The sequence below is a fragment of the Hyperolius riggenbachi genome, chromosome 3 (assembly GCF_040937935.1).
Source record: "Hyperolius riggenbachi isolate aHypRig1 chromosome 3, aHypRig1.pri, whole genome shotgun sequence".
NCBI lineage: Eukaryota > Metazoa > Chordata > Amphibia > Anura > Hyperoliidae > Hyperolius > Hyperolius riggenbachi.
Window position 1 is genome coordinate 226,496,210 of NC_090648.1, and position 12,919 is coordinate 226,509,128.

A 12,919-nucleotide genomic window follows, 5' to 3' on the forward strand; every position below is an offset into this window, starting at 1 on the left:
ATTGTGGTGTCGCCTGTTCTCCCAACCACTGTTAGGGAACTCTGTGGTGCAACTTGGTGGGTGCTAGGTGGCAAAGCCCATTGTCCCTTGCATTGTGCTCTGGTGAAGACCCGTGGTCAGTTATGCTCTGCACTCTAAGGGTTACCCTCATGGGCGTAGGGCCCGTGGTCGCAGAGGTCGCCGTCGCGACCGGGCCCGGCTCCTGAATAGGCGGGGGGGGGCCCGGGGGCGGGCACCCAGCCGTGCAGTGTCATTTTTTATTAATTTTTTCTGCCACTACTACTTGCTCGCCGGGCTGGAGTCTCCCAGTCAGTGACGTCCCCAGTGACGTCACATGTCGTCGCCGCACCACCGCGCAGCATTCATAACAGTGGAATGCTGCGCAGAGCGGCAGAGAGCCAGCCCTATCCATTTGCTGCCGGCCCGAGTGACGGGGGTGTGAGGAGGAGCCAACAAGGCAGGGAGGGAGACAGGCAGCCAGGTCATGTGCACTGCAGTGAGTAGGAGTGAGGAGTGGAGCAGATTCAGTGCATTCAGCGGAACCTAGAGCTAAGCACTGCAAATAAATCCTCCACCTCTTCTCAAGTTACAGCAATAGTGAGTGAAATTGCCGTTAATCACTTCTGTCCTGTGATCATAAGTAGTAGTAGCTGCAGAGAGGAGGGAGAGGGGAAGCTAGCTGCCGAGAGATGCCGCTTGGAGACACAGAGTGCACAAGCAGGAACTCAAAAGAATTCAGCCACCTAAGATCGGTTATCTGCCTCTGGAATCATTTCAGTCCAACCAAGCAGTGACCTCAGGTCTGTTACTTTGCACAGCAAGCTCTCCTCCTCCTGCTTTCTTGTATAGCCCTTTCATAGACCTGCTATAGATACACCAATCCCCTGGAATCACAAGGGCCAGAATGTCCTCTCACAACACCAGTCTAAGGATTGCAGTTGAGTACATGGAACATTAATATATATTCCAGTAATAAACCTGCAACTCCTCAGCATGTTCTGAAATATAGGACATTCTGAGCCTTGTGGTTCCACAGAGCCTGCATCTATTACAGATTTGAGGGAATTAAAATAAAACAATTATTTCCAACACAAAACTAATGCTTAAAGTACCCTTGAACTGAGGAAAAAAACAATTGACTGAAGCCCATATTGGGCTAAATTGCTTTCTTATGAGTTTCCAGATGCTGCTCGTGGTCCCTTCTGGTCCTTGAAGTATACAATGGAATCCTCCAGTTGAATACGTAAAGGACTTCCGATGGGAGAAAGCTAATCTATTTTTCCAGCCCCTAGCAGCTGTCAGTCCCTCGCCGCAGCTTTGGTCCTTTGCGTTGTCCCGCTGGCCACCCTTAACTATGGCGACCCGCTGGCGGGGTTGGCCCTTCTGCATCTGTGCAGGCACTTGTGCACACGTGTCATCTGGCACATACTGTGCCTGCGCACAACTACTGCACAAAGCACAGTATGTGCCAGATGACATGGACGTGTGTGCACAAGTGCCCGCACAGGTGCACAAGAACCGACCCCGCCGGCGGGTCTCCATCGTTATGGGTGGCCAGCGTTACAACGCAGAGGACCAGGGCTGCGGTGAGGGACTGACACAGTTGCCAGGGGCTGGAAGACGCTCCAGGTGAGTAAAAAATAGATTTGCTTTTCCCATCGGAAGTCCTTTGATCAGGAAATTCCCCCAAAATGGCAACACACAATTTTTAGCTGCTGAGACGAAGCTCCAATACGTGTGTGATTAGCAAAGCAAGCACTTGTGTACAAGTGCTTTGAGCAGTTCGAAACTTGCACCAGCGCAATTTAGAATTGATCTGCACCGCTCATAGAAACTTCCGGAAGGCTTAGGAGGAAAGAGGATGGGGAACAGGAGGGACTCCAAGGACAATGAGCACCACAGGACACTCATAAGAATGGACTTGGACTTCATTTAATAGGGTTTTTTTCCCAGTTCAGGGGTACTTTACCTTAATGCTTAACACTAACTCCACTTCCTGATGCCTAAACTGAATTCAGTGGTGTAGTTAATGCTAAAGGTACACACGATACAATACAGCAATTTGATAAAAACGATTGGGTGTACAAGAAAGATAAAAAAAAATGTATTTGTTGGTACATTGGTCAGATTTTTCAAATGTTACAATCAGTCAGAAAAAAATGGTTGTTATTCTTGGATTGAAAAGAAATGTAAAAATTGTATGGTGTATGGCTTGTCTCCCAAATCCCTCGTGGTTTTGCCCCACTCCTTTCATGGAACATTATAGATCTGCTTTGGGATCTCTAATGATTGTCGCCAGTGAGGAGGCAGCACAGTGCAGTTACTCCTACACTGGTGCCCTGCATCTTCTGGAATCTGGTAGTGTATGTCACCTGAATCATGCATGCCATATGATAAAGGTTGAAATACCTAAATATTTTGCTGACAGTGCACAGTAACATGCTTTTTTGTAGGCAAAATGGGTCATAATATAGCAGTTTTAAATGATGATGCTCACGTTTTTTGGCCATGCCTACTCCGCTTCGTCATGGGGAAACGCTGCTTTCTTATGTGTGTTTTTTTGTGCTTTATCATGTGGGATTGTTTTTTGAGTGCCTCATTATGTGTGAGTTTTCTTCTTTGGCCCGGGGGGGGGCCCACATCCAGATTCCGCATCGGGGCCCAGAGGTTTGTAGCTACGCCACTGCACCCTCACCTCAGTGTAATGGTTAACAGAGTGTCACCACCATTACAGTCAGATGTCAATTGGTATGAAAAATGTATCTAAATGATATTCAACAAGAATGACGAACTACCAATATTGCGTATTCGGGTGGACTGACGATTATTGGGCAGATATCTATCAGTATGCAATGATGAGTCAGCTTGTTAATTGTACAGAGCCACAATAATCAAACATGCATACAGACTGTTTCAAATTGGTTGGTCGTCACAAGTGCATGGCATGGATTAATATGGCTCTATGGCAGGGGTAGGGAACTTATGGCTCGGGAGCCAGATGTGGCTCTTTTGATGGCTACATCTGGCTCACTGACAAATCAGTAGGGGTTGATTCACTAAGCTACACTGCTCAAGCAGTGCAGCTTAGTGTGGCAGCGCAAGTAAAATTTTCATAGTAGGCACACCACTGCTGTAGCATGCACTACTAACTTACTCGCACTACCCCCAAAACGAACCGCTGCTTCAATTGTCCCACTCTGAGCCCTGTCAGGTCGAGTGACTTTGTAGGACGAGACTTGACAGGCAGTCTATTGGGCCAAAGTGCGGGGATCTCGACCTACAAAGTGAATCAACCCCCAAGTCAGCTAGCTAATTGTACAAGCTTATAGTCGATATTTCTCCTGTCTGGCTCTCTGGGAAATTGCTGATATTGCTGAAACCCAAGAGAAGCTGAAGACATGTGACACTTCCGCTGCCCGCTGGATCAACTGTATACACATCACCATGGCAACAGGGACAGCCCTCTGCTGCACATACGCACTGTCCCAGTTTGAAACATATTGTATGGCTCTCACGGAAATACATTTTAAAATATTATACAACTCCAAGTTTTTTCTGCAGGTGGAAAACTTCATTAAATGTGAACAGGCTAATGACTCTTCATTGTTTTACATGGGCTGTCAGTTCTGATGTGTTATGAAAAATCAAAGAGGAACTCCCTGATACCTCTTGCTACATAAAACTAAACAACTTTAGGAAATATATCTGTAAGGAGAGGATCTTTGGCAGAAAGCACCACAGACCAATTACAATGCAATGAACATTTTATGCATGGGTTTCAAATGGACGTTAATTGTATCTTGCAGTGGTGATTTTGTATTTTTGTATTCCTGTATGCACACACACATTAAGACAAAGGTGCTGTCAGGAAAACATTAAAGAAAAAGGCAGCAGGGTTGGAGAATTAGTCAGCACTATTCGGTATCATACTAGATGCATTGCAAGAGGTTTCAACATGTCAGCTAAATATCAGAAACAGATAGCTATTGAAAAATAGACTTTTTTGGCGGTGTGTAGATGCTGTACTGACTATGCTTCTGTCAACAGAAAACATGGAAAAGAACTCACTCTATATGCTGAGGACGGCCAGATCCTTGAATTGTTTTGGCCCCCCATCTCTGTTCCTCTTCAGTTATGTCATTCTAAAAAAAGATATACAAGAGTATATAAAAAGTAGATAAAATAGTAAGGCAACACTCAATTACTGTCTGCAACATAAGATATGTTACAGGGTTGTGTTTTTTTTTTTATTACTAAAATTGATATACACAATCTTACCAAGAATATCGCCTTCAGTAAAGGACAAATCACTTTCCCAACAGATCTGTCATGCTTCTGCTTTTGTTAAATCTGTCAAAACTTGACCCTTCACTAAAGTGTTTTCTAAACAGGGGCATAGCAACTACGTGGCTGTTATGGGGCCTTGGAATAGGATGGGATCAATGCATTCACTACCATTTTAATCATCCTCCACAATCTGACCTTACCTTGCTGTGTGCACTCTGCATTGCATATGTGTTTATGCTACTGTATCCACTAATACCCAGGTGATATGGGCAGAGCTGGACCATCCACAAGGCACATTAGGCAGGTGCCCAGGACCTGGAGAGAGACCAGGGGCCCGTTGAATCTAGCCCTTATATAAAAAAAAAGCTATGTGGCCATCAGGGTGTGCCTAACTTGCTATCTTGCCTAAGGCCCTGCCCAACTTAATCCATCTTTTGATATGGGAAGTAGTCATTGCTCCAGTGTGTCTAGGTAAGGGGCCTCCAACATTATTCTGGTTTGGGACCCCATAGTTTCTAGTTATACCACTGTTCCTAAATTCTTACCTAAAACACTAACAAATGATGTTTCCAACAGAGATTGCTGATGAGATAATAATTTAGAGTTGATGAAAATGTTATACAAATGTATGCAGCTTGGAACTTGAATCAACTAAAATCTTCAGTTACTACATTTGGCTGGTCCAATTTGAAGTCACATAAATGTGCATGACATTAAAAAATTGGCATCAACTTGACTTGACATTATTAGCATCTTGCCCAAGTCTAAGAAAATTCCTGTTGCAGTCATAGGACTCCACAGCCAGCCTGGGTGTCGGGAAGTCCCTCTAAGGCCTAGTGTACACCGAGCGGTTTTTGGAGCGATCCGCCGGCCGCATCCGCCTGTAAAAACACTTGGCTAATGTATTGCAATGGGATAGTGCACACCAGCGGTTTGAGGTTTTTGCCAAGCCGCAAACGCTCCTCCTGCTGCACGTTTGCGGTTTTCGGAAGCGTTTCGTCCTCAATGTAAAGTATAGGAAAAACGCAAACCGCTCTGAAAAACGCTACTTCAGAGCGGTTTGCCAGGCGTTTTTGTTACAGAAGCTGTTCAGTAACAGCTTTTACTGTAACAATATGTGTAATCTGCTACCCAAAAACGCACCCAAAACTGCTAGGTGTGTTTAGAAAACGTCTCTAAACATACCTAGAATCGCTCTGAAATCAGCTCCAAAAACCGCTAGCGTTTTGTGGATCTGCTAGCGGTTTTGGTGTGCACTGGGCCTAAATGAGTCAGAAATAACAAAAGCTTTACTAAGATATCCAGAGACAGTATGTGTAAAACAATTGTTTACTGATACACATCCTGCTTGCCAACCAGAACGTACATTTACTTCCTGATTTATCTTTGGTAAGCACTTATTGCAGTCTGTTGGTGCACTGGAACTATCTGAGCCGACGCAAGCGCAGGAGCGGGTTGCCGTAAGCACCGCATTTAACACATGGTACTTGGGCTAATGGGAGTCTATGGGTGATGCACAAAGTGTAAACAATGGAGTGTGTTGCGGTGTGCATGAGCGAATCCCAGTGACATACTTCCTGCCCAGCAGGGAGCACGTCACTAAGCGGGGGCAGCACTATGCATATGACCCTGTTGATGCACTCTGCCACAGGGTCATATGAGAGAATTTTTTTGCGTTGCGGTGCGATGCGGCAGGATTAACACATCGCAACGTAGTGAAACAAATGTAAAACTTGCCTCGAGGTAACAATTGGCTGTTAAATATCAGTTGTAGCCAAAACTGTTACTGAAGCTTTGTCTTGAGTGGTTGAAACTTCGTTCTTCTTCTTACAGATCTATCTAAATTTTATGCAAAAGAACAGGAGGCAGCCGCAGCACTGCAGGACTCCATGAAGTTGCAAAGGCTTTATTCCACATAAAAAGTGCATCAAGCAATCCAAAACAAGGTGTGTGCAACAAACTGAGTGATAACGAGGTGGGTGCCCGGAGATGAACTGAGCAGCTGTTTCACATCAGTGGAGTGCTTGCTTACAGCCGCGCCAACCAGTTTCACGCCCGCTAACTGATGCGAAATTTGCATGCTATCCTGGCACCTGCTATTTATTGATATTTGTATGGGCACCTATGGAGGCTCCCAAACCTGCCAGTGCTCACACTCCCGAAACAAGCATGCAGCAAATACAGTCAAACATCTGATCTGCATGCTTGTTCAGGGTCTATGACAAAGTATTAGAGGAAGTGGGTCAGCAGGACAGCCGGGCAATGTGCATTGTTTAAAAGGAAATAAATATGGCAGCCTCCACACTCTTCTCAGGTCAGTTGTCCTTTAAAGATTTTTTTGTCAGTCTCATGGCATGTAGGACTGGGTGTTTAGAAAGGGGAAATCTATTTACTAAATAGTTTGGTCAGAAAGCCTTCTTGGCCCACTGTTGCTTATGTATGCTAGAATGGTGGGCATGCACTGGAGGAAGTCGTTGCCACCGTCAGTAGCAGATTTTATGCAGGGGGAAAATGCAGATCTTCCTACTTATAATTGTCTCTATGAAAACAGAGGCTGTTCTAAGAAATGTTATAAGGTATGGAAAAATTGGTTGTCTTTTAACAAAATTGATATTTGAGGATTAATCGCTGGCTAATATGTTCTATTCATGTATCTTCTCAATTTCTGTGTTTTCTTTTATGCCTCTAATGGAGGGTGGGGGATCAGCTAAGTATCGGGAGAACAGGGGAATTTGGTTTTCTTTGTGTTGGATTGCTATGAAAATCAATAAAAATTGCTTTACACAAAAAAATAGTTTGATCATAATTCCCTCACTTACCACAAAGTCTGGATCTGTTTCCCAGTCATCTCCACCTTCAGTCTGAGCTACTGACACATTGTGCCCCACAACTGCTTTCCACATCTATAGGGGAGCATGTAAAAACAGATGTCAAGTTCACTGCTGTCCGTTGTATAAATCATATTTAGGTTTGAAATGCAAGACTAATTACGTAAACATCTCTACAATTTATTGAACCTGGCGAGTGTGCAGGCTCAGCTTCTATCTGCTCGCTGATGCCGCCGCTGTCTTGCGCAATTAGAAAGCCACAGCAACGGACAACAATAGGTGTCCATCACTGTGCCAGCTTCAAATTAGGGGTCTTCAGCGAGCAGTGTGTAACTATAAACCCGTACCACAGCTGCAGCCTACACAGATCTTAATAACTGCATGACAGTGCAGTTACAAGTTGGACCAAACCTAGCTGAGCTGACCAGATGGGGGGAATCTAACGGCTGCAGTATCTATAAATACAGATGCCTCCTACTGCAGAATGGATTATGCTAATTTGCGTCAGAAAGGTAAATCTTCTGACGTGACTCACTAGCTATAAATGGTTAGTGGCAATGTAAAAAATCCTTTTGATCAGCCACAATACGTGGCAATAACATTGCTCCACTTACAAATATTTATGTTAAAGGGACTAAAAACCAGGGAATACGCAATAATGCCACTTTAACTTTCGCAGGGGCCTTTTTTGGGGTAGGGCTTATATTTCAAGCATTCTCAAAATTCCAGCTAGGGCTTATTTTTAGGGTAGGTCTTATTTTCAGGGAGAGAGGGTACCTGTTCCATCTGGTCCCACATACTGTGACACTACACCAAGACCGAAGAGGGGAAGTACACTCTGGACACAGTTCTGCAGCACCATGTTCCTGCAGTGTGGCAGAAGATCACCCTATCTGCAGTCAGCAACATTATCTATGAAAATTCAAATTTTACTTAAACTCTTTAGTCTTAATCTACTCATTATTTAGGTATTCGGCCTGTATACATCTTTCCCTGTTTGCAGAAAGTTGTCAAACAGTCCTAATGCCTTTCTGTACCTAATCTATATACAACTAGGCTCACCCAGTGCGTTTGTGAACTTGGGATTCTATGCTTGATTCTTCTGGATACCCATTACTGACCACTATTTACCTACCTACACCCTCTTGGATACCGGTTGCTGTGCACTGCATTCTTGACTTCTCTCTCCTGGTTACCTGTTACTGACTACTGATCCATCCAATCAACCACATCATGAGAAACCGATCATAACTGATTAAAGACCTGTGAATTGGCTCATGTGTAGCAGACTTAACATTACAAATGCAAAGTCTTTAGAGTTGTGGCCTGATAATTAGATCATGTTGTTCTCTATGCAGGCAACAAGCTTTTCTTCAACCTACCAAACCTCAGTCAGACCTGCCAGCCTATTGAGTTTTATAAATGGGACTATCTAAAACATTGGTCCTCAAACTAAGGCCCGCGGGCCGAATGTGGCCCCCTGAGGCTTTTTTACCGGCCCCCCACACACAAAATGTATTATTTATAGATGCGGTCAGCTACATCTTTAAATATTGGTGGTCCGCATATAGAATAGCAGTGCTGGCACCACCCATCCACATGGAAGCCAGAAAGCAGTAATTTGCTGGTTTCCAATCAAATTCCACATCAGGTAACACTGCTGTCCAATTGGACTGCAGGTTGTCACCTGAGTATGCTTTACTGTCTGGCCCGCAAAGACTTATACATCATTTTATGTATATTCTGGCCCCCCAGCAGTCTGAAGTATGTTGACCCGGCCCTCGACCCAAAATGCTTGGGGGCCCCTGATCTAAAACAACAACCAAGGTAGAGAGGTACAGTAGAGTATGAAATATCAGAAAAGACCAATGATACTCCCAGAGAAACCTGTTGAACTCTGCTGATGTCAAACAGCAGCAATTGTGGGTCAAAATGGAGTAATATCTGCTGTTTGTTCAAACATACACTCCAGACCGCTAATTCATGGGGGCAGAGGTAGAATAACTCTGGGAAAATGCCCAGACACAAGAGCAGAGTACCGCGCACAAGAGCAGAGTACCGCGCACAAGAGCAGAGTACCATGCACCATTAGATATTATAGAAACATGTTCTTATCTAGACAGGTATTCTTTTGAGTAGACTACAGAGTGTTCACAATCAGAGCTGGGACAAGGTCCTCCAGCACCCAAGGCTGAGACACCAAAGTGCGCCCCTCCATCCCTCTTACCCCAGCGTCACACACTGATTGGTATTAGAATAAGAGGCGCCCCAAAGCCCCCAACACCTTAATCTCTACTTATCTGGCTTGCAGTCACTGCCATGTATCCCTTTTTCATATTTCTCTCTGCTTCAAACACAATAAGGGAATGATAGCTGAGTGAGTTGTGCACCCCTCCTACACTACGCCCTGAGGCTGGAGCCTCTCCAGCCTATGCCGCAACCCGGCCCTGTTCACAATGCATTATGAATTAGTTCCTATTTATATACTACATACAGTATGCCCATGTATACTGTAGCTGTCAATAACTGTCCCTAATTGTATACAGATTATAGCAGAGATTATTAGATAAGTCGACTTAAAAAAACCACAGGATGATTATTATCTAACAAGGCCAGGTCTTGCTACATGTGGCTGCAGTTGTCTATGCCTACTCATGTCACAGCAGAAAGTGTGCGACAGGTAGACTTTTCCATCATTTGACAATCTTACTATTGGATAAAGCTGGACTATAACATGCACATTTATGCACCAGTTATACATGATAGTTACCTATAATCAGTTTAACTAAGGGCCTGAGCCCACTGATGAAGTTGTGTCCGCTTTTCAGTTACACATCAATGTCACAGATGCAGAAAAGCGGACAGAAGCGGATACAACTGCATTTGTGGGCTCAGGCCCTTAACAATCTCAGGTCATATTTTTCTTACCGTTTATGTGGTCTGGTCTGCTGTATCCTGGTCTCTGTACAGGAGTTTACTCTTTTTATGCTATATTCAACACTCTTAAGTTGTTCCGCTTCTTGCAATACGTGTTTGGCTGACAGTTCCGTCTGTGCTGATTTCCTGCTGTCACAGTTCCTCTCTTCATTTCATGGCCCCAATACTTGACTTCCTCTTCTGTGGTTCTGACACTACAGTAGTGTGTCAGCACATGCATTTGTTTTCAGCTAATTTGGTATCACTTCACAGTATGGTAAGTAATGCACCCTAAAGAAAGCTATATTAGAAGAGAGTACAACAAAAATGCATTTTTAATCATGCTTAATTTGAAACCTTGTTAAAGAGACACTGAAGCGAAAAAAAAAATGATATAGTGAATTGGTTGTGTACTATGAATAATTACTAGAAGATTAGCAGCAAAGAAAATATTCTCATACTTTTATTCTCAGGTATATAGTGTTTTTTCTAACATTGCATCATTCTATAATATGTGCACATTACACAACACTCAGCATTCAAAATGAGTCTTTCAGAGCAGTCTGTGAAGTAATGACCTCTCCTCTAGCAGAGGAAAAGTAAATAGTCCAGGAACAGTTGAGATAATAAAAGTCAGATAACAGCCCTCTCCACGACTAACTTAGTCGGAGAGCTTAATGGCTTGTTTGCATAGAGATAACAACTGGAGTTTCTCAACTCTTCCTGTACTGGAAACAATTACACTGATGTATCTGATCTTAATGTTTTATTTCTTAGCTGTGCTACACATACAAATCATAATATCATCATTTTTTTTTTCGCTTCAGTGTCTCTTTAAGCCATTTAAGTTTATTCAGACATATTTGATTACAGAAGCAGAAAACAAACGTTGAAGTGTGTAACTCCACTTCCGTTAAGAAAAATAAATGCACTTTACCATACATTACCTTTAAAGAGAACCCGATGTGGCATTTTTAGATCTTAATAGGACACAGAGGCATGTCCTGTGCAAAATGACATGCCTCTGTATCTTTGCGCTGCAGCGGTCAGCTGCAGCACAAGTACTTCCTGGGATGCGGCTTAGCTTCTGATTGGATCTTTTTTCCTGCTCTCAGAAGCAATTTACTGACAGGAAAGTGATTTATGGCTGTAATTACTTATCAGTGAAGGTTATGCTATAGACTCAGTCCGACCCAGACAGAAACTGTCATTTGCATACCTGATGTTTCTCTTTCAGCCAGAGAAAGAAGAAAAAAAGGAACACAGCCTAATTGTAACGGTTGGGTGTTATAACTCAGATGTCTGATTATTTGGTGATCTGCAGAATCACCAATAATACAGACACTATACCAGATTATTAGGTGATCTGCAGAATCACTAATAATGCCAGTATAGCTAACACAGACTGTGTGAGTAGTGATTGGTGCAACCGTAACTTTAATAGTTTTGCGAGACTTTACCAGAGGAGCTGGTAAGGTACTATCAGTACGCTGACTGTATAGATTTGATCAAACCTTCCCAGAGGAGCTGGAGAAGGTACTAACAGAGAGAGTACAGGAAATAGTAATGCTGGTCTATACCAGGGGAGCTGGTAAGCGACCAATAATAAATCAGACAAATAATCACACCGACATTTTTCAGCAGGGCTGGAAAGGTCTGACTAGGAGGATACGGAAATAGGCTGACAGTCGAGCTGGAAAGGTATAACAGGGGACTTAGATAGATTTGGCTAAACCTTCCCAGAGGGGCTGGGAAGGTACTATCAGTCACTAGGCGACACCTCACCAGTGGAGCTGGCGGGTATAGAGCACCTCACCAGTGGCTAGGGCCCACTGGTAAGTAGAGTGGTCAGACAGGCAAGGTACGGCAACAGAGAGGCAAGTATCAGTACAGAATCGTGAGGCAGAAGAGTAATCAGTTAACAGGCAGAGGTTCAGCAACTATAGGCAGATAGGTAGAAGTACAGAATCAGCAAGCGAATGCGAAGTCAGAGTTTAGCCACAGTCATACACAGGTAATCAATACAATAATATACAATAATCCTAGTCTTGTGTGAAATCCCTGGTTTCCTCCCAGATCAAAGCACACCGGATACTAGTCTAAGGTCTGAGCGCTAACACATAGTATTCACGACAGCAGACAGCGAGTAACTGAAGCCCGAAGGCTTAAGAAGCAGAGGAGACCTCACAGGCACGCCCCCTGCAATCAGCCAATCCGGGGCGCCGTGAGTCTCCTCTGACCTCAGCCGACAAGCAGGTCAGCTGACGCAGCTCCTCCCCGCATAAAGGTGCTGTCTGTGCGAGACAGCGACCTTATGGGAAAATGACAGTCCCGTCCTCGGCGTCCTAGACGCCGGAGGGACGGGCAGGGGCACGGAGGCAGCTGTGGCGGCGGTGCTGTTCGCCGCAGCTGCCCCTTCGTTTATTACACTAATGTAGTTATTTGTGTGATTGGCACTGTACATACACATGTCCATCTCATCATGTCACCTCGGTTGTCCTTTAAATAGGTATTTTAACAAGCCATATTACACTGACCTAGCTGTGATTACTCTGTTTTCTTGTTCTCACCTGTGAACATCTCCATATGCTTCAGGGAGTCACTGGGTAAGCTGCCTTGCATACCTCAGTTAGTACCAAGATGGGAGTACATACTATATGTGTGGATCCCTTTATCCTGTGAAATGAACATGTAATAGCAGTAAAATGGCATATTGAAGTAGTGTGAAGGAGTTATCAGTTTTACTTTCTGCATTGTACAGATGTATGAACCAATGAGAAAAGCAGAGGGAAGGATATCTTCTGATATCAGTATCAGGCAGATATCAATAACTTTCCATATCCAATAATAGGTGCCTGCACTTACGCTTATGGTTTTTGTACTTTTAT

At 44.0% G+C, this 12,919-nt stretch overlaps 1 protein-coding gene across 2 annotated transcripts in view; it reads right to left on the reverse strand.

The window, feature by feature from the left end:
- Positions 1-10,263, reverse strand: part of LOC137561331 (src substrate cortactin-like) — a 49,455-nt gene extending 39,192 nt beyond the window's left edge. Inside the window, exons 1-3 of one of the 2 annotated variants that reach the window (XM_068272615.1) lie at positions 10,044-10,263; positions 7,107-7,190; positions 4,069-4,142 (exon numbers count right to left, since the gene is read on the reverse strand). In XM_068272615.1, the coding sequence (XP_068128716.1) occupies positions 4,069-4,142; positions 7,107-7,190 (158 nt within the window). In that variant the 5' untranslated portion in view covers positions 10,044-10,263. Of the gene's footprint in view, positions 1-2,497; positions 3,087-4,068; positions 4,143-7,106; positions 7,191-10,043 lie in introns of those variants that run through there. The other variant, XM_068272616.1, reaches the window with a different exon arrangement.
- Between the last annotated feature and the right edge of the window lie 2,656 nt (positions 10,264-12,919).